The sequence below is a fragment of the Protopterus annectens genome, chromosome 8.part1 (genome assembly GCF_019279795.1).
Source record: "Protopterus annectens isolate FY-2018-M chromosome 8.part1, PAN1.0, whole genome shotgun sequence".
Classification (NCBI taxonomy): Eukaryota; Metazoa; Chordata; order Ceratodontiformes; family Protopteridae; genus Protopterus; species Protopterus annectens.
Genome location: NC_056742.1, coordinates 266,464,249 through 266,490,394, shown reverse-complemented (window position 1 = coordinate 266,490,394; position 26,146 = coordinate 266,464,249). Strand labels below are relative to the sequence as shown.

General features: G+C 37.8%; 1 protein-coding gene across 1 annotated transcript in view; it reads right to left on the bottom strand.

The window, feature by feature from the left end:
• VPS9D1 (VPS9 domain containing 1) overlaps nucleotides 1-26,146 on the bottom strand; it is a 1,026,884-nt gene that overhangs the window by 912,363 nt on the left and 88,375 nt on the right. Inside the window, exon 2 of the mRNA XM_044081855.1 lies at nucleotides 18,006-18,078. Within this exon, the coding sequence (XP_043937790.1) occupies nucleotides 18,006-18,078 (73 nt within the window). The remainder of the gene's footprint in view (nucleotides 1-18,005; nucleotides 18,079-26,146) is intronic.

Genomic DNA, 26,146 nt, shown 5'->3' with positions numbered 1-26,146 from the left:
TAGGGTCTCAGAACTACATCTATCTCAGTTCCTCCTTGATGACCCACTCTCTCCTTCCAAAAGAAGATTGGTACCGTCTGCCTGTGCTGCCACAAGTTCTGTCTAACTACTGCCAGTTACCTCTTCCCTTGAAGTAACACCTTCTCAGTGAAGCCAAGCATCCTTCAGCTGATGTGGCTCAGTTTCTAGTTTGCTGCTACTGACCAGCTCTTCCTCTGAAGTAACCACCTCACCAACTTTGGATAGAGGTGATGGCCCTGGCTGGGTTCCCAATTTACTGCCTTCCACATATGTTTACCTCCATGCATGGCTGAATGTGACTGAATGCACACAAGGTAAAGCATTGTCAAAATAATTCGCCATTAGGACATTGACAAGGATGTACTAAAACACAGTCAACTGATGGCTCCCTCCCCCCTTCCCAAGCCAGATATACTCTGGCCAAGGCTACCTTAAAAATTTCCCTCCCAAGCCCCCAACTGGAGTGGACTGCCCAAGCAAGTTTTGCTCTTGTATGATCATTGCAGGCTTGACTATGGTTATGTCTGAAGATGTGTCCCTCTTGGCAATGATGTGTCTCCCTTAACCAGGATAAAAAACAGACTTATGTAACCATTAATTACAACTGTTTTCTGCAGACAATCCACCAGTTTTGTAGTGAAATCTCTGCATGCTACTTCCTGAAATCTTTGTTCTCCACCCTGCCTCAATTAACAATGAGGACATACACACCCCTTTTGGTTACACATGAAGCATTTAATCCCAAAATCTAGGCAGGTTCACTTAAACCCATGTGCTGGGTACCCCGTCCTATGCAGTGGCAATCTGTTAAGTAGACAGAGGTCCACCTTCCTCACCATCTTCACAGCAGGATTACACTGCTGGTCTTTCCAATCAAATCCTCATATCATCAGATAGAGTACAGATGGCTTGTTTCCTGACAAAAAGGTTACACGCATTTCAGATGAGGTGACCTTACATCCACTCACCAGTCTATGAAAATGAGTACTGTTTTTGGCAGTCTATTCTGTAATAATGTCATGTGCCATCCTTCTGTGCTTTCTAAATGTCTTTCTGTACATTTCTGGAAAAGGTTTAAAATCAATGTGTTTCTGTGCATTTCTGGAAAGGTTTAAAACACACAAGCAAACATTCTTTAACTTTACCATAACTTAAACATTCAACACAGGTTCATAGGTAAGTACAAGGCTAGCTGCCCTAGTGGGACATTTTAAGACTGGCCAATTTCTTTTTTTGTGCTTGAAATAACCAATCCCATTTGGTATAGATTGGCCTTACCAATTCACCAGTGGATAATTATATAAAACCCCTAATGAGAAAAACTGGGATTATAACATAGATAATTGGAGTGGACCCATGCATGGAATAAAGCCTTTAGGAGCTGCCTCTGTCCGTTAGTAATAGAGCAGTTCTGTGGTAAATTTTCTAAATATTACTAAGTTTAAAAATTACATGCATTTACACATGAGCAACACCATTAAAAAAAATCATCCACTGTCCTTGGTCCACTTGGTTCGGAATACATGCCTTTTCAAATGCCTGTATATCAAAATCATCTCTTCTCTTCATATTGTGGAAAAAATGTTGTACTGCTCTGGGCATCTGAGGTTTGGTTCCCCCTCCCCATGACTCGTGTGATTAAGGATTATATCTTGCTAGTGCTGGTGTGGCTTCTCTTTCTATTCCATCTCTAACTGCTGCATTTTCTTGACCGCTGTGAGTTCCATACATCTAATTTCAACTGCCATTCTCTATTATTCTAGGTGTATTTTGAAGTTTCCCCAGAATGGGAGAGATAGTCCTTTGTCTGCATCCTGTACACCTACAGGTTTTGCTAGGCTGTCTCCAGGCAGCATTTCAGATGCAGACAGAGCTGATATCATTTTATCTTTAGATATATTAGCATCTGCACTTTGTCAATCTTGCCAATGACATTTTAGCATAGTTGACAGAACAGCTCACTTTCTGTCTGCTCCTAAACTAAGCTGATTAAAAAATAACTGCTGTGCATCAGAACCTCTGTATTTTTTACCTTATGGATGTAAGGGTATACACGCATTTGGAACAAAGCAGCTTTAAGCTGAACAAGTTCACTTCCAGTATCCCCATCAACTACCACCAAATAATATCACATATGGTCTGTCACTGCCACCACTATGTGACAGATGTCTTCCATTGATGGTGGTTTGAATCCCACTTCTGCCAACCAAAATGTCACCCAGGTATACAAGGGACAGGGGGCAGGGGCTATGGATTCTTTACCTAGTCCAATGTCCCAAAGAGATTTGCTGGCCACCAAATGGATAATCTCTAGAGTCACATCACTGGTATCCAACACTTTAAAGAAAAGAAATGTTCACACAAATCTGATTTGATAACCAATCGTATACCATATGCAACCTGGCTCCAAGAGTATAAAGGGAATATGCATTGGTGTCCTAGGTATGGGCTTCCAACATCCACACCAAGCCTAGAGCTGAATCTTTGGACTAATACCCCAGGCCCCTTTCTTATTACTCTCTCTAAGATTCACAGTTTCTTCCAGAGCCCCTTTACAATGTATTATTTACACACACACACACACACACACACACACACACACACACACACACACACACACACACACACACGCACACACACACGCACACACACACGCACACACACACGCACACACACACACACACACACACACACTCACACACACACTCACACACACACTCACACACACACTCACACTTCCATCTCCCCAGAGCTTTCCTCCTGGAATGGTAGTACTGCCACTCTGGATAATGAAAGAGGCAACACACTTGATTACTTCCCACTATTGACTTAGCAAAATTTTAATTATAAAAATGAATATCTTTCAATTGCAGTATATTCACATGATTTGGTTAACTAGAAACAGAAGCCACAGCTTGTCAAGCTACAGTGATCAATACCCCCTCTCAAATAATAAATTACAATAATGCAACTATAAATAAAGATGAGACACAAGAGACTAAAACAGAAAAAATAAAATGTTACTCAACAGTGAAGGCAGTACTAATACAAATTTAATATGCAGAGCTCAAAACTGTGCACACTGAAAGGAAAATTGTTGCATAGGTAGAATTTGTACAGAAAAAACATGATCTACAGCTAAATATATATTCCAGCTGTCTCTTACCAAAGATTGTAGCTTATAAACACCAACACAAGGAAGACCAGAGCTTACATGGATGTATCAAGGTCTTTCCAAGCAAAGGCTAAGACAGAACCTTGGTTTCAGTTCTAAACATATTTTTGTTCATCCTTCCTGTTCCACAGAACCTAGGCTTATCAGATATAATTTCCTTTCCAAAAAAAAAAAAGGTGCATTTCCCACTTATCAGATTACATTAGCTTTTTCCCTTGCAGAACAGTGGAATTAGCCATCAGTACACAGGGCACAGCTGTTTACACATTAATGACTGCTCCCTTTTACAGTTCTAGGGAGCTGTTTCTTTGAAATACACTTTAACAACTTTTTATGACTACTGACTTTCTTATTTCCCAATTCTTGTATGACATAATGACATTCGAGTAATTAACACCATCCTGAGAAACTAAAGGAAGTTACATTTTATATTTCAAATAACTTTATTTCATAAGACAAAGGGTTTTACAATCCCAAGCCAAAGGAAACACACATGGCAGATTAAAGCAGATTTCAAATATAGACACAAAATAAGGCACTGGAGGGTTCACCAGGTAGCAAACCAACTTTAATGAACACACAAAAAACAACAAAATGCCTTAAGCTGGACAACATTTTTTTTCGTCAGTAACTTTATCAGATGAGCATACCAACAAAAATGAGTCCTTTATATATATATATATATATATATATATATATATATATATATATATATATGTATATATAGTCCTTAATAGGTCCATTAAGTAACAAATCCACAATTAAAGACATATTAACAAACTAAAATGTTTAAAAGGTGTCACAGAAAACAATGCATGCAGATCCTGTCTGAAAAGAACTACCATTCAGTACAAGTGTTAAAATAACAAATAATACTTTAGCTAGATATGGGATGTAAATTCACATTAAATACATTTAAAAAGCATTAAAAACATTTAAAACTTTCATATAAAAAATACTGATAAAAGCAAACAATAGTAAATCTGTAAAAGCCTGCTGTGTAGAGATCTTAATGAAATAGTGACATCTACTGGCCAAAAGTTTTAAAGCACTAATAATAATCAAAGTTTAGCAGCTCTTAATTTTAAGACTGGTTTCAAAGAAACCATGTAATTTAAACCAGGGTGTTTGTTTGCTTCTAACACCAACTGCCAGTACAACTCTCTGTACTCCAAGCGTGTCTCCCAGGGATCATCCCTGGGAACAATTGGTAGTACCTCAATCACAAAAAAATAAAAATCTTTTTCTGAACAGTCTAAGGTGTGTTTATATAAAGCATTATTTAAGTTCATCGTTTTTATATCACACCTGTGCTCATACATTCTGGATTTTTTTTTTCAGTTTTGCCAATGTAAAATGCCTCACAGTTCCCACATAAGGCTAAGTAAATCAAATAATTTGTATTACAGTTGGCAAAACCTAAGGTTTTAATAGATCTATTTCTGGCTTTCAAAATGCATGTATCCCCTGTTTTAACATAGGGGCATTGGGTACAGATCCCACACTTATGTGTACCCCTTTTACTGGGTTTATAATTATCAGCCTTGCTAGGCCCATTCTCCAGAATGTTTTTAATAGTGCACCCTTTTCTATATACACATTTAAGTGGGCTATTAAAATATATTGCAAAACAGAAGTACTAGCAACTAGATTTCAAATATAGCTTATAAAGGTGCTATCAGTATGCAATACGGAAGAAAAATGCATCATATCTTAAAATCTGTTTTCTCTAGCCTGCTACCATCCTGGCAGCACATTATGAAAAAGGTTATCTGAGCCTTTTTTCCCACTAAAGTGTCAGTGTTTAAGGAAGGATCCTATAGGAATGCTTGACATCTTTAAGTTATGTTTAGGATCATAAGTATAGGAAGGAACAACTACTACTGAAGCTATCCCTCTCAATTAGGTATTAAAGGCATTGTTGCTGCATTTTGCCATCCCCTAAATTTGTTACCTTCTCTGTTCAATTTTTACAACTTGTTTTTGGCTTCATCTCATGACAGACAAACTACAGTTATGTAGTACACTTGGTTAATGATACTTCACTAATAGATTCATAGGTGTGTAGTAGGTTAATGGCCCTGGAGCCTATATAAGCCTAGCCCAAGAAGATTCCCTGATATCATGCTGCCCAAAGTTAGTTCCCAGTGCCCCTGTCAAGCAAGGCCACTGAAGTGATCCCCAAGATGAACTTCCTATTGCCCATCCACTTGTCAAGATTTCTCTTAAAGAGGGCCAGTGAAGTGCTCTGCTTGACGTGAATGGGAAGTTTGTTCCAGAGTATGGGAAGTCTCTGGGTTAGGAACCTGTCCCTCTAGCATGTTCTGTTTATTGTGGTAATGAGGTTTAAGTCCCTAGAGCGTGTGGCACTGAGGGATTAGGATTTCTTTAGGTGTACCAATGAAACCAAAAAATGTAGACCAACTGCAAACTTAAAACCACAGCGAACGAGGAGCCACCAAGCTGCAAAAACAAGTCCTTTGTTATTTCACCACAACTGCACACTTTATTACTTCAGTTAAAATAACAAACAATCCACACAGATGTGTTAATCCAAATATATCCGCAAGCGCTTTCGTTTAAGCTCTGTTAAACTTCAGACAAGTTCATGACTTCACTTCCTTTTATACACCTGGTTCCTTCAATTAAAACATTGTTGACACCGAACTAATCAATCAATTAACTCACCATGCTCCTGATAAGACATATGTATTACTTTTTTGTTGTTAAAGTGTACTTGATGTTAAACCATAAAACAAATAAAAACATCAGAGTATACATAATTAGTAACTCTTAAATAGAGGGGACATTCAGAGACTGTATACTAAATATGTTATATCATTCAATATGCCATTATATACCAATAAATATTTGAATATATAAATTAGGACATGTATATTAATATATGAATAAATAAATAAATAAATGAATGAATGAATGAATGAATAAATACTTAGATGAACACAACTATAATATTCCAATTTGATACTTTAAAAACAATCAATTCTATGATATATAACCCACCCCTATATCCAAAATTAATGGTCTATGAGAAGATGTGTGAACATCAATTAAAGCGTTTAGACAAATTTAATAGAGAGGGAAAATTTTTACAAAATTTAAATGACAATGAACAAAGAATTTTGAACGGATTGGTTAAAGAGAAAGTTAGAATCATGAAACCGGATAAAGGAGGTGGGGCAGTTATTATGAGTCATGAGATGTATAACCATAAGTTAAATGATATTTTAAAACATACGAGGAAATGTCCTTAAATGAGCTAAATATAGCCTATAGGAAAATCCATGGACAAATCAATGACCTTTTCTTAGAAAAATGCATTAATATAGACTTATATAATTATCTTAACATTACAACCTCCAGAATCCCAGTCTTTTTTGGCACCCCCAAAATACACAAAAGTATAGAGGACCCCCCCCCCCATGTGCCCATTAGTTGATGGAAGAGATTCTATCACTTCAGCATGTGCAAAATATATTGATTATGAACTTAAAAAGATCCTTGGAAAGGAAACACAAATTTGCAAAGATTCCTGGACTTTTTTAGAACACATGAATGAAGTGGAATTTGATCATAAAGACATTCTTATAACTATAGATCTATGTGACTTATACACAGCCATCCCGCAAACCGTGGGGCTTGAATGGGTAAATGAAATGTTGATGCATCATGTGACACGTGAACTAATAAATTTAATAATGGAACTTTTGGAAATAGTTTTAAGTAATAATTTTATAAGTTTTAATAAGAAATATTTTTTGCAGAAGAAGGGCACTGCAATGGGGTCACCCTGTGGGGGTGCCTATGCAAATTTAGTTATGGCTTTCTGGGAGAATTATGTATTTAATCGTAAATATAAAATATTTATTAAGTCGTACTATAGGTTCCAGGATGACATTAGTATTATCTGGAATAGCACACTAGATAAGTTGAATGAATTTTTAACATATATTAATAGCACCACTAATTTCTTGAAATTTACATGAAATATTAATAATGAATACATGAATTACTTTGATGCACATCTTATGAAAGATAGCAGTAATGAAGATTATATAGCAATAATCCATAGAAAGGAGTCTTACTCTAATAGCTTTTTGCATTATAATAGTTGCCATCCAGAACATCAGAAAAAATCTGTAGTTAAAGGGCAATTAGTAAGAGCCGCCAGGATGGTGACTAAGTTCGATCAATTTAAGGAAGAGTGCAACTTCTTAAAGGATATGTTCCTTAATAGAAACTACCCAGTAGCACTAGTAGACTCCTTAATACATGAAGTTACTGTTAAAAGGTTAAACGGTCATTTTAAACCCATCCTAGATAAACAAAGTGTAATGTAAGATTCTACTAACACATTTGAAATTAGGGATGGTAGTCAAAATGACATATCAATAGAAGAAGATAAAAATATAAAGTTTTCAAGAGATTTAGTGCTCACGTTTTCTCAAGAGCATCAGTTAATCAGAGATATAATAATTGATAATTGGACTATATTAACAGAGGATCCGCATTGCAGGAATCAGATTAGTGATCTACCTAAAATAGTCTACAGAACAGGTAGAAGTTTCAAGGAAATTTAAAAAAATGTTAAAAATTAATCTAGTAATATTAATATAGGCATGACTAAATGTGGAGCCTGCCACTGGTGCCATAAAATTAAAACGGGAATCTTTTCAGGTTAGAAAAAGGAATTTTATTTACATTGGAAATACAACTGTAAATCAAAAGCGGTGGTATATTTAGCTACATGTAACTCATGCCCAAATTTCTATATAGGGAAAACAGAGACATCTAGCCCAAACTATGACTATGCCATAAAGAAAAATAAACCTAATAATGCACTAGTGAAACATATTAGTGAGTATAAGGACCACCACTTTACTTTTACAGCAATTGACCATGTGGAAATCGAGGATAAGAGACCTTGGGGCCTGTATTTAGAATTTAAAGAATTGCAATGGCAAATTAAAACCCAAGCAGATATGTGGCCGGAAATAAATGAGCGAAGCTCAATTACCCCTGTTTTGAAATCGAAAGCCCTACACAGGAACAAAATCATGGCATAGAATACTTTATATAGATATTTTATTTAGTAAGTACTTGCCATAAGTGTGTTAAGATGAACTTTAAGAAAACTCATATATTAATATAAACACTGGATCCAAAGACATATCCCATTCCAATATATGGTGTTTTTTAAAAGGTATTTTTAAGATGGCCATTTATTGGTTTATATATCATAGAATTGATTGTTTATAAGGTATCAAATTGGAATATTATAGTTGTGTTTATCTAAGTATTTATTCATTCATTTATTTATTCATGTATTTATTCATATATTTATATACATGTCCTAATTTATATAGTCAAATATTTATTGATATATAATGCCATACTGAATGATATAACATATATAGTATACAGTCTCTGAATGTCCCCTCTATTTAAGAGTTGCTAATTATGTATACTCTTTGATGATTTACTTGTTTTATGGTTTAACATCAAGTACACTTCAACAACAAAAAAGTAATACATATGTCTTAACAGGAGCATAGTGAGTTAATTGATTGATTAGTTAGGTGTCAACAATGTTTTAATTGAAGGAACCAGGTGTATAAAAGGAAGTGAAGTCATGATTATTAACTTGTCTGATGACGTTTAACAGAGGTTAAACTAAAGCGCTTATGGATATATTTGGATTAACGCATCTATGTGGATTGTTTATTTTAAATGAAGTAATAAAGTGTGCCATTGTGGTGAAATAACAAAGGACTTGTTTTTGCAGCTTGATGGCTCCTCGTTCGCTGTGGTTTTATGTTTGCAGTTTTCTTTAGGTGTAGCATATCTAACAGTTCTGAGTCAGACATGGCTTTGTAGGTCAAGCAGAGATCGCCTCTAAGTAGGCGATAACAGACAGAATATAGCTGGAGTTTTTTGAGTCTGTCCGTATAGGGCATGTATCTAAGGCCTAAGATCCTCTTAGTGAGGTATTTTAGTGGCCTTCCCAGTTGTTGTAGGTGTCTAGTGAGGTACATACCAAATGAGGCATTGTATTCTATAAAAGGTCTAATGAGGGATGAGTAGAGAGGGATTATGACCTCATTCTTTCTGGATGAGAAACCTTTTGTATTGAGATGTACCATACAGAAGGACTTTCTGACTACAGTGGCAATGTGGTTATCAAAGAAGAGGTTGCTGGCAACCTGTGTCCCCAGGTCTCTTATCACACCTTCAGTGTTTAGTGGACTACCACCTATGTGGTAGTTCATGGGCACCGAATTTTCCCAAAGGGAATGACAATGCACTTTTTGGCATTGAGCTTAAGGCCATGGTTCTGGCACCAGTCATTGGTGTCAGTGAGGCCTTTTTGTAGAATGTCTACATCAGTTCAAAAATCAATAATGGCTCCTAGTTTGCAATCATCTGTGAACTTGGTCAGCCAGAGTCCCATTGTGTTGGCTTGAACTTCAGAGAAGTAGACCACTTGTAACTGGTCGGTAGTCAGATTTGGAGTCCGCTACTTTCACAGTGTGGGTTCTATCAGTGAGTCAGTTGGCAACCCATCTTATGACATAGAGGTTTATGCCTAGTTTAATGAGTCTATCTATGATTCCTGAGTGAGGGATGGTGCCGAAGGCCTTGGCAAGATCTGGGTAGGCTGTGTAAACTACCTTGCCCTCATCCACAGCTCTGGTGACAGACTCAAAAAGGTCTATCAGGTTGAGCAGGCATGATCTACCTTTCACAAACCCAAACTGCATGGGGTCCAGAGTTTGGAGATTCCCTATGACCTTATTTATAAGGTCCATGATGATGCGCTCCATAGCCTTACATATCAGACTCATCAGACTAATGGGGCAGTATTTCCCAGGGTCTGTAGTCCCTCCCCCTTTGTGCAGTGGGATGACCACAGCAGTGCACCATTCGGTAGGAACAAAGCCTAAAATGAGGCTGTGACTGAACTGGGTTGTGCCAGTTCACTTTGTAATTCATGTAGAATACATCCAGGGATATTATCAGGTTCCATGGAAGTTGTATTCTTGGCTTTGGACAGTGGAGTTTTAACCTGTGTAGCTGTGACAATAGGGACTTGGCATTCCTCAGGTATTGTGATAGGCCCTTTATGGGGTGTATGTATTATTGATTTTACCATTGAAAGTATATTAAATTTTATCTGGACACCAACAAAGTGGACTACACTTCCTCTGCAAGCATTTTGGAGCAGATCTGAGTATTGCCATGTAGATTCTTGACATAATTATAGAAAGGCTTGTGGTTGTCTTTAGAATCTGCAGTAATTTTGTTTTCGTTGCTCGCTTTAGAGGATTTGATGATGGATCTCAGTTTTTTGCCGGGATTGACAAGGGAGTTTCTCCAGTCTTGGGATTTCACTCTTTTCTGCAACAGTTTTTTTCTTTCTGTTGTAGAGTTTGTTTATGGTGGGGGACCACCAGATTGGCTTCCCTTTTTAGGTGGAGAACATATTGGTTCTGTTTGGTATGGCCCATTCCATGTACTTGTGTATGTGCTCATACAGTGCATTGGTGTATGATTCAGTCATGCACCTATTTTCCATTTGCATGAGTGTCGTGAAGTTAGCCATCTCTAGTTTTAGATGTCCAAAATTGGATTTGGAGAAGTTTTTTACAGTGGTTTCCATTAGGGAGGTGAGAGTGGGATGTAGATATCCCTGGTGATTAGCTTGTGGTCAGATCTGACCAGGGAAGAGTTGATTACTGGTGTAGAGCAACGGTCGCTCATATTAGTAATGACCAGGTCAAGGATGTTTCTACCCCTAGTGAGGGTAAGAATGAGTTGGTCCAGGGCGTTGGAATTAATGAATTCCAGAAAACGTTGAGCAAGTGTGTTGGTACATGAGTAATTTTCCCAGTTAATAGAGAGGCAGTTAAAGTCTCCCAGTATAAGGGTATTGGGTTGTACCCTAATATTTTACAGTGTGTTTAGGAATGTGGAGTGGGAGTCTTGGGACATGGTGAGGGATCTACAGCAGGCTACAACCTGGATTGCACTTTTACCCAGTGGTAGTTCTACCTGAAGTCTCTCTGATGTGTTATGTTGGGCAGCTAGTCTAGAGGTGTGCATATCCTTTATGAATATGGAGGCACCACCTCCTTTAGTGCTTCGGTCCAGTTTTAGAGGCCGAAAGGTGTGGTATGAATTATAGCCTGGTGGTGCCGGGGTGCTTTCCTGAGCCTTGAACCACGTCTTGGTCACTGCACAGATGTCGATGTTCTCCATTTTATGGAGTGCTTCGAGCGAGTGCATTTTGAGATTTAGACTTCTAGCATTGAGTAGCATTACCCTCAAATTTTGTTTACTTGTAGCTGTTACGGTGGTAATTTTGTCTTCAGGACATTGCCTAAAAAAGGCACTATAGGGGCGGCAAGAGTCTTGGCCAGTATCCGGAATCCCTGGGGTGACAGGTGCAGGCCATCTCTGGTGAAGCATTGAGGTCTGTCGATCATGTCATTTCAGGCAAACAGATACTGGATCCCCTTAGAATGATACCAGAAACTCAGCCAATAGTTGAAGTCAATCATTTTCTGCTTGTACTGTGGTATCATTCTGGGTTACGGAGAGATGCTACTCAGAGCTAGGGTCATACCTGCCTGGGCTACAAGATCTGAGAGCTCCTCTATGTCTCTTTTCATGTAGTCCAGGGAGGTACATCTCAGGTCATTCACACTAACATGGACAATGACAAAGTCATATTTGTACCTGTTGTGGAGTGACCTAAGTGCGTGCGTTATGTGGTGGATCCTGGCACCTGACAGGCTGCTGACGGTAACTTTCTCCTTATTCAACCTAGTGAGTGGGACATCAGTGTGCCTTACTATTGAGTCACCTATGACTAGTATATTGGGTAACTTGTTTTGCCTTATGGGCTTTGTTTGTGTGGCACATTGTTTATGTGAGCTATGTGTCTCATGGTTTGTGCTGGGATGTGGTGGTTCTTTGCGTTTCTGCCTCAGAGGTCTCTGTTGTTTGGGCAGATTTTTATTGAGAGCCTCAGCAAAAGTAGGTGTGTGTTTTGTGTTACTATGTGAGGGTTGTGGTGGTGTATGTTCTGGAAGGCTGTGTTGAATGTGGTGTGATGCAGGTGTTAAATTTCTCTTGACTGGCTAATCCAGTCTTGGCTGGAGAATGCTTGACTTCCAATTTGGCTATATATGTGCATCTCTCACAAGTCATAGTGTTGGGAGGTAAGAAGAAATGGTTGTCTGTGTACATGAGGCAGTTGCTACATTGCCTCAGGATGCCCAAGTTCACCAGGTTGACAGGAGAAAGCACAGGGAACTGACCTTTAGACATGTCTGGATATGAGCTCAATATATTAAGTACTGAATCCTTTTACAGGAAAAATGTCACTCAAAGTGTCTGAGTCTGTACACAGCACTGCCAAACACTTGAGGGAAAACTAATACTTAGACCCTGAAATTTTAAAGATGAAGTATTTAGGCAGATATTCTAAATTAAGGAAGAAATCAAGCAGTACTTACTGAAAACAAAGAATTAGCTTGTCAGGAATGATAAAAACAGGGGAGTCGCATGAATGGCTACTGCCTGGCTACTACTAATGCTGGTCTCAGCACAGCTTCACTCTGTTGGGATACAATACTCCTTTGCTTCTTCTCTCACCAGGAGCAAAATGTTAGCACCAATCCCAAGAAGAGAAGCAGGCCACGGCCTGTTTGGTGATCCACAGTCTTGACCCAGGTGATGCAAGGGTCTGCAGGCTTGTAGTCTTTTTCTGGTAGAAGCCTCGAATTGCAGCCTGACCAATCAGGTACGTTAAGCACAGACACTCACTTTCCAACTAGAAAGAGTCAGGAATCGATGCACTCTGCTCCTACTCTCACCAGGATCAGAATATAAGCACAGATTCCTAGCTGTCACCTATAAAGCAGTTATTAAGCTTTCTGGTGATCAGCAGTCTCCAGGAAATAATGTAATTGCACTCCTTCTCTCACCAGGAGAAAACAACAGCACTGATCCCAAGATGACTACTGAGAAGCAAAATGTGGGCTCTCCAATAACTGGTGGTCTTGCAATAGATGCTTAAAGGTAATATGAAAAAAAATTGTTTATTCTAAACACTGCAGTGTGCACTAGAAGAGATAGATGTGAAAGTAGGTAACAAGTTTTACCTGTCTAAAAAGTTAAAGTTTTAGTGGAGTGTTACTATTTTGAAACAGCAAGATAGATTGAAAGGGGTGGTCACTTTTTTATTCTGGTACTATGGAATACAGTAGGATGGCCAATAAATTTAAATAGTTGAAGGGAAATGATTTCACAAAATGATAATTTTGTGCTTACTCACACCAACCAGTAAAAGCACAGAGGAAATGAGATATATGGTCAGATTAACATAAGGGGCAGGCACAACAGTAATCAGGTGGGAATAAAATATCTGTCTGACTCACAACAGACACAGCTGTGGTGTCTTTTCAAGTTTTAATATACAGTTAAACGCAGAATACAAGTAAAACACAGTGCAAAGAAAACACATCACCATATATACAAAATAGAAAAAGGCAATAATGTAATACAGAATACAACAAATAAAAAGCAAACTAACCTTTCCCTCACAGCAGACTGCAGCAGAGTCTGGGTGGGCCTTTCCAGTAAAGTTCTGAAATGTTTTATTTTACCCCTTAAATAGAAGGTTTAGTTCCTAGCTCCACCCCCTCAGCTCACAGATGATTAACCTTAACTGACCTCTTCTAAATTATGTGTGACTCCTTAATTGACCTGTTCTAATTTCTGTCTGACTCACAAGAGACAGGGCTGTAGTGTCTTTTCAAGTTTTAAAAGCAGAATACAAGTAAAACACAGTGTAAAGAAAACAAATCACAGTATACAAAATAGAAAAAGGCAATTAAGTAATACAGAATACAACAAATAAAAAGCAAACTAACCTTTCCCTCACAGCAAACTGTAGCAGAGTCTGGGTGAGCCTTTCCAGTAAATATTACGTTATGTAGGACTGATAATTGAAGGCATTGAATGCCAGAGTTCAAGAAGCATACATTTTCTTGTTATACCTCTTAGAACTCTACAGGCTCTATATCATGGCAAAGTCTCTAATGAAACAGCTACTTTCTCTAGATCTACTGTGTGGATGCCATGGAATTTAGGACTGCCTGCTGGGACGTTACATAATTTACTCATCTTTCTTGGTGTTGGTGATTGTTCACCTGCTTTCTTGGATGTCTCAATCATTTAATTCCTGATCTTCAACACAGGAAGTGGATTCATCTAGGGTTAGGGTTAAAGTTACTCAACTTCAACATACTGAAGATACATACTTGTCTCCTAATTGCAGCAGTTCTTTTATCAGTTTCAGCAATTCTGAGAAGACATTTTTCATCCTCTGTAGTGATAAATATGGAAATCTACCACTGATTTATAATATTCCTCCTCTTCCCCAGAGTCATCAATGATTTGTCTTTTAACACCTGCAGATAATGAAAAACCTGAGAAGTAAGGCTTGATAGAAGAAGCATTAATAAGACACAAAAAGGTGTGTGGCCTCCCTGACTAGCACCCACTTAACACATTCCTTATGTCAAATCATTGTAATGATTTTGAAGACTGGGTCATGGGTAAGGTCAGTGGTACTTTTATTTGCTATGCTAACTTTTTTTTTAAGGAGACACACTTGCTTATTTTTTATTCCAGTGGACATGTAGCTGATGTAACGTTGAAAGTATAAGTCTCAGCCAGTCTAGCAGATTTTTGAATGATATAGCATACTTTATTTTCTTATTTATCTCACTTGAGTTTCTAGGATTGTATGTTTATTATCTTTAAGCCCTCTGCTATGGGAGTAGGATATTTTGAATTTTAAATTACCCCTTTTCCTTCTCTACCATTTTAATAAAACTACTTTTTTTAAAAAAACTCTGTCAAAAGTTTCTAAAAGCCAACTGAGAAACTTCAATTCAGTTATTATGAATGGAAGAAAACTCAATCTAGAGCAAAACTATGTTGTTCAAAAAATGGGAACCATGGGATAACGACAGAGGAAATTCACATGAGAATGACAAAGGTACAAGTTGGGACTAAGGTCTAAGGTCACTCCAAAAATGTATAGAGACACTGAACACTGAGAAAATACAGGTGTGTGGAGTGCTTATTAAAAGAAAATATGACTGAATTACTTTCATGTCCTCAGAAGTTATTCCTGATTAGTGGATAAAGCCCCTTTAAGAAGCTAGACTTACCTACGGAAATGATTTCTTTAAGAAGTACATCAGCGCTAATTTTAAAATATGAAAGCACACACCTCTTGATTTTGTTTTACTGGAAAATGTTGACCGCCACTGATAACTAATGGGATAGGAGAATTTCTTAAGTACACCTACATGGAAGTTAAGGACTTAATCCTTCCATCCTAATGCTGTCTTTTCATTTAATTACTTAGACTGCTCAGTTCACTGACATTCATGGCTTTTAAATAACTGTAGTATTTATACTAAGCAATATTTTATATATGTGGCATTTTCTCTCAGAAACTGAGAAAAAGGAATGCCATTGAAAATTATTTTGGTAACATTCTGTTACTGGCTAGTAAATACACTGCCTAAATGCCAGCAAAATGGAAATTTGGAAAAACTGTTTAGCAGAAGTTAAAAGTTATTTAACAAGGTGTCTACTGTAGAGAAAGACTCCTGAGTTTGAACTTGCAAATCTTCTAGACTTTTGGAAGACCAGATAAGAGTAGAGTCGTCAGCATACTGGACAATATCAGCATGATTTATATTGGTGTGAAGGTCATCGCTAAAAATGTTAAATAGTAGAGGGCCACTATAGATCTTTGAGGGACCCCAATGAATAATGTAAAAAGGAGGGAAAAAGTGATTAGCAATTTGACTGACGGCAATTAAAAACAGTACTTACTATTATGGTACAGGCCTTAAATTCTGCACTTTTGGGACCAATTAAACAAGCCAGGGATAGGACATATGATTCCTTCATCAACACTTCTAATGATTAAATTATATACAAATTATATAAAAACTCAACTGGCCTTATTAGTATATCAAATGTGCACTACTTCCTCAGATTATGAACAAATGTAACACTCAAATAAGCCTTACACTGAACAACTATAATTACTGACTTCTCAAGATTTCATCTGCTTTGCTCTCATCCCAGTGTCTTCCAATGCAATTGTGTCTAGCCTCTTCCACATATAAATAAAATCTTTCTCAAGAGGAGCTAATGATAGCACCCCCTTACGTCTTTGAGGTAATGCTGCCACCTGCTAAACCAGTGTAGCACACCAAGTATCTTAAAATGATCTAACCAAAAAATACTAATTTCACAGATATGGCTACAATAGTCACTCTTTAACAAGCAGATGCCAAAAATTACTGATTCACCACTACTGTGCCAGTGCCTTATATATTAACACATTAAGTCACCAGCAACAAACTTCTGTAAATGAATAACAGTACTTAACAGAAATTAATCAACACAGTTTAAAAATATATAAATATACAGTCAAGTATGCACTTGTACAAATAATATAATAACACATTTTGAACAGATATGCGGCAACAGAAAAACATTAAATACAGCTAAACAATCCTCCTCCTATACTAACAGTAAATTGTTGTAGCCCAACTAACAGTGGTTTCTACAATCACTCAATGAACAGAACACAAAAGTTTAAGGTCACTAACTTCAGAAAAGCAAGCTTTACTTTCTTCCCTCTGATGTTCACGCAAAGATACTTTTATGCACCCAGGTGTTTTTAAAGTTCACCAAGTCCATTCTCAAGACAAACTCAAAAGCACAGTGATTAAGGTTCAGTATTTCTTGCAGGTTGGAAGATCTCATCAAAACGGAGTTTTTTTTTCTTTTTAAAAACAAAACTCCTTAGAATGCATAGACATTCATTCCAAATAAAGAAATAAAGCAAAGGAGTTTTTGCCATGGAAAGTAGATAGAGAGTAGTGAGCATGTGTGTGTGTGTGTGTGTGTGTGTGTGTGTGTACGTGTACCTGCATAGACAAGTTATAAAAGTCATGCATCTTTTCAAAATGTTATATTTTGCTACATTTTACTGGCAAGAACAATTACAGACTTTATATAACACTTGACACTTACAAGAAGCTCTTCAGTAGCAGAAGCCACAACAGCTGGTTTTCTTCCTGATGCATTGATTTAATCCTTTAGGAGACAAACAATGGAACAAACAAAACCCTTTGCAATATTTTAAAACTGGTACAAGATTACATGGTCTTGTTTTTGCAAGCTTACTCAGTAAAATAAACTATCCACTTGGATCTTCTGGAGGTTAATGTAGTGTCTAATATATGTTGACCCTTTTTCTAAAATATATTATATTCCTACCTACTAAACACTACTTAGTTTTGAAAACAGAGACGATATTGCAGTACATAGAATTTTAATACTTAATATTATTTTATTGCGAGTCACATTTGAAGTTATGTAGCTTTGTAAATAAATGTCTGTCCTAATGTTTCCACAAATCATGTGGTCTGGCTTTATACATCTTTGTTTCTGTTATGGAACATAATGTACAGTAATATTCAACTCTGAATTTGTAGTAATGAGAAAACTGCCTTTTCATTACTGTATTCAGGTTACTGGGAACTGTTTTGATGTTTTAAGAATTAAGAAAAAGTAAAAATAAAGAATAAAAAAAAAATGAGATTAAAAGAACAGGTCTTGCAGAGAAAGTCAGCCCCATTGTATCTGCCCAAATATCTAATCAGCAAATGGGCTTTCTTACCTTTGGACTCTGCATCTTCCAGTAAGGTCAATGAGATATACTTTATTGTTTTCAAGTATTCACAGTAGGCCTCCTGCAATAAGGAACAAAAAAGAAAAAAACATAGTTTGAAACAGGCTGCCATTCCCTGAAACAAAATGAACATTGCTATAACACTCAAATGGAACTGAAAAAGTGACACAGAGAACCTGAACAATTAGTATGGATGGTTTCAGACTGATAGCCCAATATGTTGTCTAAATAGACATTTTCAATTAAATGTTTTGGGTCTATATTAAAAACACAAATGTTTACTTACCCGAACACCTAAACGCCAACATATATTCCGCAAACCGCAAATACACCAAACGCCCTAAACCACAAAATTCAAAAACTCGAAATGTCATAGTTGTCCCATCCCACCGCCTGCTAAATACTACCTACTACTTCTTACCCTACACTAAATCTTGCATATACCACCATGTATGCACTTAACTTAACCCGCATCCTAACCCTAAGGTCCATAACTATTGCACACTTACCTTAAAAAGCTATACCCAAACAAACTAAATAATCCACACACATACACTTAATAAAACCCTACTTCTAACCCTACACTAAATCTAACATACATTACCATCTATGCACTTACCTTAACCCGCACCCTAACCCTAAGGTCTGTAACTATCGCACACTTACCTTATGGAGCTACACCGCAGAAGGGCCAACCATGACAATTCGACTTTTCGGATTTAGCGCTTCAGAACGATCGATGTTTTTGCAGTTCGATGAAGACGTGTCGGCATTTAGGTATTTGGGTAAGTAAACATTTATGCTTTTAATACAGACCCACATTTTATTTAGTACATTACTACAGCAGATAAGGAAGAAGTTCTGAATACCATAGCCTGCCCACTTCTCTAACTGCTGGACAAGCCTCAACACCTAAATAAACAGCAGCTTCACCCCTCTGGATTGTTCTTGTATCTATGTCATGCATTCCTGAATTCCCTCACTGTACATCAGATAATGGTAAGTTAAATGCTTCTTTCCCAGTCTATGTGAAATATGTGCCACATATTACTGCTACATTGTCTTATGAAATATGTGCCACATATTACTGCTACATTGTCTTATGAAATATGTGCCACATATTACTGCTACATTGTCTTATGAAATATGTGCCACATATTACTGCTACATTGTCTTATGAAATATGTGCCACATATTACTGCTACATTGTCTTATGAAATACGTGCCACATATTACTGCTACATTGTCTTATGAAATATGTGCCACATATTACTGCTACATTGTCTTATGAAAAGCAAAAACATGTCACCACATTTCTGCATATCTTTTCTCCAAATTAAGTTGTCCTCTCATGATGTGCGGCATCTTTTGGGCTACTTGATAGTTTCTTTAATTCCCTTCCCCACTGTCTAGGTTGTACATATCTTCCCTATCTTGTCTAACACCGTATACGTAAACTACATAAAATGTGTGAAGCCAGCTGTTTCCATACATACAGAGGATTATATATCAATACTGCATTGTCATGCAGTTATTCAGTTAAGCAAAATATGCCCTAACATGCTTCTGTAACAGAAGTTATGCTTTTGTTTGCTGTGGCAGAGTAATTATGAGTATGAAAGTCTTGTCTCATATCTTGTCTGAAGAGCAACATTTGCCATAAGCACACCCATCAAGCAAGCAAACAACTTCAAGTCTTTGCTCATGGTGTTTCTGGTACAGATACTTTTCCCTTTAAATTGCAATATATAACATCTGTCTGAAAAGGTGACAATCAGCTCATTCAATCTGTCCTTTATGTGCATTTACTCTAAATCACCTATATCCATTCCATCTACCCCACCCATTCTTCACCTGCCTGATGCCCTCTGAATGCCTCTGTGGATTATTTCTCTACCACTCATTCAGACAGTGCATTCCATTAGTACACAACCCTCTCTTGTGTTTAAATACTTTGACAGCTGTTCCTTACAACCTGCTGTCTGCCACACCCTCCTCTCTCCCATTCTTCTTGTTCAGGGTGACCCCTGTACTTCTTCCAACATGATTATGGGTACCCATATTATGCCTCATCTCTTCTGATCTCCAGTGAGAAGAGTTACAGTTTCTCCAGTCTCTAATCATACCCCTTCTCCTCTGTCCCACACACCCATCTAGTGGCTCAACTCTGGACTCCCTCCAGCAGCCTCATATCTCCCTTCTTGCACAGCATCTAGAAGTATACTCAACGTGCGGCCTAATGAGGGCTTGGTAGTGAAGAAGCATTATCTCTTTGCTTCTGCAGTCTACCTCCTTGAGGGCAGACCCTCAGCCCTCCGTTTACTGCTACCACAAGCCGCTCACTCTGCTGCTCATGCTCCAAGTCAAGTGAGATCAACATCTCAACATCCTTTTCTTTCCCAGTCACCATCAGTACCAATCCCCCAGCTGGGTCTTCATCCCAGGGTTGTTATAATGAAAGTGTTACACACCACAATGCTTGCAACGAACTTGAATTGTCATCTACTTATCCAGTTGACAAGACTATATCCCTTACTAGATTCTTCTTTCTAAGCTGACATTAATACATTAGAGTATACTGAACCCAGAACTGACACCTGAGGGATTTATGAGTCAGTTCTCTTACTTCTGGCCCATTCCATGAATATTGTTCAAATAATGAAGTCATTTTTTTTTCAGCAAAATCTGAAAGTACATTAGCAAATTAAAGCTATATATTTTCCATGTGGGGGGGCATTCCTCCCCTTTAACCAATACAACTAACCCTGAGACTGTAAAACCCCATTGTTTGCAATCCATAGATTCTGTGAGCACCAGTTTTCTTTGCAGGGTCCAACTGATTCAGTTTGGCCAAAAAAGTGACTGAAATGGAACAGCACAGTTCCTTTCACCACAGGTCCCAATGCTCAAATATTCAATCATGGCACAGTTTGGTCTCATAGTCTCTGTCCTGTCATGACCTTTGCAGCTCAACTAGCAGCTGTTTGTTTGGAAGTAAGTCAAAGAGGTTGGAGAAGTCCAGGTAGACAATACCTACTGGTGCTTCCATGTCAAATTCTCAAGCACACCATTCATACAAACGATCATGTTTGACTTTCTGCTCCCTCTGGGTATGAATCTAAACTGACTGTTGTCCTACAGATCACGAACCTACAGGAATACATACAACCCTAACATTAGTATTTTATCCATTTTTTCCCTGCCACTGCTGTTAGGCTAATGCTTCCCCTTGAAAATAGGTACAAAGGTTCTTGAAAAGAAGTAACATTCACCCCCCCCCCACAAAAAAAAATCTGGGCATCTAATTAGTGTAAAATCTGAGTAGCACATAACTCCTCCAACTTCCACTAGGTTTGTGGGATACTACTAAAAAATACAAGTTTGAAAAACTGAGAGTGGCAAAATCATGGAAAAAATAGAAGCATATTATCAGAGACAGAGTGTAAAATGTGTAGACCTTAATGAAGAACACTGTAAAAGTCTGTCTTATAAAGTTAAATTCTGCTTATAACAAAAACAATGTTCACTTATGTTTCTGCTTGAATTTATGGGCTCCACCAGTAAGTGAGATATGTGATCTGGTTGTCTGAAGGGGTAAACCAAGCCTGAAAGCAGGAATGTACTTCCAAAACAGATACAGTTATTGAAAATTTTGAGAAGGTGTAAAGCAAGCCTGAAAATAGATAGGTACTGCCAAAATAAGTAAAGTTAAGAGATCCCCAATGAAAGGGCACCACTCCTGATGTTTGTATTCTAGTTTTCAAGCACTTTTGTACTGGCTTCTGACCTCTTTTTTTGAGATTTTCATCACTTCACAAGACGTGCTTGCACTTTTGACAGACTCCTGAGGAACCAGTGAGACAGTCCATGTAGTCCCTCAGTCTTACACTTCCTTAGGGTAAGCCAACACCATCTCTGCCAGCGTCTTCTCAATCCTGGTAACAATCTGTTGCTCTCTTTACTCTGGCATACCCTCCATCTCATCCCAGAGTTCTTTCCTCCCTTTACTTTGTGAAGACTGAGGCAGAGAATTCATTTGGTACCCCTGCTTCTTCCTTATCTTCCATTATCTCCCTCCCATCCATAATCAGCCTGGTCAGTTCTGCTCCTAGCCTCTCTCCAAGATCCCGAAGCCCCCCTTCAGGCCTGGACTGGTCTCCATGATGCCTTGATCCCTGGTGGGAGTGGCACACATAGCATGTGACACCTAGTAAATATCTCCTGCTTCTGGGCATAAGACTCAGAAGCAGGATTGTAATACGGACTGGCTGCATTACAGCCCTACTTCTAGGTCTGATTTTACCTCTTACTTTTTTAAATTACAGGCCAAACTATTTAGTTAATTCTACTAATGAGTTCATCCTGCATTCAAAAACATATTATGTGGCTAATCATGTTTACTAAAAAAAAAATTAATTGACTAAGACCATGAGAAAACCAAGTTATCTTGTAGAGTGGCACAGCTTCCAACTTCCAGGATAACTCATTATTCAGTAATAAGAGATTAAAGCAATAAATAGAACACAGTCACATTGTGTCATCACTATATTATTATACTGACTTACTTATATACATATGCTGGCATAATAAGACTTAGGTCACGTAATCTGCCCAGTTGTTGCAGCTAATATTCGACAGTTCCTGTTCTCTTACCCATCTTCCATATATCTCAAGGGTGCTTAAATGTCCCTGCATTTTTATACTTCACAATTCACCGAGGAAGTTCATTCCATCTATCCACCACCCTTTCTGTAAAAAAGTATTTGCTCATATCCATGATGCACTAAGTCTCTTGACATGCAAATTACAGCGCCTTTTATCCAAGCTATCCTTCCCATTTAACTCCAGTCATTCAAATACTATAGTCACTATCCTTTGTGCATCAAGAACATACGCTCCTTCTGTCCTCAAGTGAACGTTACACCAGTATGATGAGCCTGCCCTTAGAAGCTATCCCATCCAGTCAATGTAGCATCCTTACAACCTTGACCTAGGCCCTTTTAATTATGCTGATGTCCCTCTCCCTGAATACTGGACGCAGTACTTCAGTTGGGTGCTCACTAGTGCCCAATGAAGCAGTATAATTATTTGTCGACCTTCTAATTCTATTACTCCTGTTATATATACCAGCATCCCAACAGCTTTAACTGTTGCACTCTCACATTGCTCCTGATGACTCATACTTGCTATAATCAACAACCCAATCTCATATTCTCATTTTGGGTTCTTGAACCTGACACCACCAAGCTCACCTTCTGTCCTGAGACTGTCCCTTCCCAGGTGTAATATAGCTTACATTTATCTTGGATGAGTTTGAGCTGCCACATTTGTGGCCAGACTGTTGGCCTACCCAGATCTCTTGTGATACTCCTTCCTAATCACTCCTATTTAGTATTGTCTACAAAGAGATTAATCTTGTTTGCAATAACTGCTGTTACATCTAATGCATACAAGATCAGAAGGGAGGAACCAAAAGCAACAGCTGTAGGGTTCAACTTAGCACCTAGTTAGCAACATAACACATGTAACAGGATACGAGAAATACAATTACATATTTAACTAAACATATCAGCTTAGTGCTCTATGCAAATAAGCCAGCCACATTTAATGAACTACTGTGAAAGCTTAAACATGAATTAAAGCATTTATCCCAAAGTTGCATAACATAGGTTTAATTTACTATTAAATATGTAGACTGCTGCCTAAAAACTGAAGGACCTCCACGTTCCTAGTTGTCCAAACTATCTTCTTTGTCTACAGTATATGAAAGTGAATTAATAACCATGGCTAAAAAGACACATCTTTGTGTAGTGCACAAACTGTTGCTTTGGTACTGCTGATCTCAGCTTGTGATTTATTTTCTAAATAACTAGTTTGTATCTGAAAAAAGGCCCATGTGGTCCAATGAAGGACTAAAATAAATAAAATTAAATAAAACTCAAATAATAAAGCACATTGTTTTTATTAAAACCAAATATTCAATACTCATTTGATGGCTTAGTTGAAGTACAAGAGAATGCTGATGTAAAATCTGCTGCTAGCAATAAGCAAAGGAATGTGGGGGTTCTTCAGATATTTATAACACCATTAAATAAGGAGTTACTATCCCGAGTCATTATACACCGTTTATGCTGAGGCACACATTTTTCTGTATAGGGAATCCATTTTACATTATTCACAAAGTTAAAAACTGTCATGTCTTTCTTACATGCATGCTCATACTGCAAAATTATAGACAGGAGTGCTATCATTATTCATAAATTATTCAAAGGTATTCCTAAAGGAACTCTTTTCCAGTGGGTTTACTGCCCTCACTCAAATTTTTGTCAGAAATGCGAGCACCCACTTTTGCAGTTGCCATGTGTCTGTATTAGCTCACAGTGGTATTTCCCTGTACTGACTTTCAATCAAGTAACAAAGCCTATAAAATCAGTAAGAAAGAATGTTTTCCCTATACTTCATCACAAAGTGTAAAGCAGATGAGTTTTCCCAAAAATTACTTGCCCAAGCGTCACAGTCATCATCATCATCATCAACCCTCTTTTCCCCATTTTAACAAGGGGGTTAGGGTGAATGTCAACCGTCTCCGCACCTCTAGACTCAAAGTCACTCTCCTGCCTTCCTCAATAGCCATGGCTGTCTTTTGTATGCCTTCTCTCACACAGTCTATCCATCTCACGGCTGAACATCATCATTTCCTCTTGCCTTCTTCTTATTCTTCCCAAATCTTCTTTACCAAATCATCTTCTGATTTCCTGTACATGTGACCAAACCACTGTAAGTTGTTCTCCTTGACCTTCTCTGCACCTGGGGCTACTTTAGCTTCTGCTCTGATGTCTTCAATTTTGTATCTATCTGACCATGTACATCTTACTAGCAATGACAGGCACTTCATCCCCTTCACCTCAAGCTTCTTCAGCTGCTCTGCATTCAATGCCCAAATTTCTGTGTCATACAAAAGCATCTTTGTTTTGTACACCTTAGTCTTCAGATTCTTTGACATTCTTCTTTCATACATCACCCCTGACACTTTATGCCAGCTGGCCGCAGCACCTCTGATTCTAGCTTTGACTTTCTCATACATACTTTCCTTCTCCTCAGTCATACATTCCAGATACCTGAAGTTGTTAACATGTTTCATTATTTTCCTCTATATCTCAGGTTTCAGCTGCTTCCAATTCCCCTCTTTGCTGCCATGACCACTTTCTTGTCTGCACTCAGTTTCATCCCATGTGCCTTCATTCCTGTTCCTTACTATTTTGCTGACGATCCTGTTCAGCATCTGCTTGTAATGCCACATTGTCTGCATCCAGCAGCTTTGTTGAGTTGTCCTTTCTGTCATGTTTACTAATGCAGTCCATCACTGCCATGAACAGGAGTGGGCAGACAGCTGAACCATGATGCACAGGCACTCCCACCAGGAACTCCTCCGCAAGTCTGAACACTGTTTATACTTGTGCCATGGGTCCTTGTACATAGCCTGCACTAATTCTATCAATGTTTCTAGGACTTTGAACCATCACAGCACTGCCCAAATTAGCTGTCTTGGGACATTGACATGCTTTCTCCAAGTCAAGGAATGCCTGATTGAACTCTTTCCTCATCTCTAACTTCTCCACTATCTGCCTCTTTGTAAACACTGGGTGTGTTGCACTGCCCAATTGTCTTCTACATACGAAATCCCTATTACAGTGCAGTTTCTATTCTTCTGTGAGCAATGACTGTGTTTGGATTCTTTTTTTTTTTTTCTGTGGTTGTGTGACTGTGGGGTTAGTATATGTTTAAGTAAGATGGCACTGGGAGTGTAATCCAGAAAAACAAAGCATACGTGTATATACACACACACACACACACACACACAATTATATATTATATAATATACAATATATATTATATTTTATATATATATATATATATATATATATATATATATATATATACATATATATATATATATATATATATATATATATATATAATATAATATATATTATATACATACATATATATATATATATATATATATATATAGATATAGATAGATAGATATTCTTTCCCCCTTATCTAAGCTCCTAGAGAAATGCATACACTCACAAGTTATGCAATTCCTGAATACAAACAATCTTCTC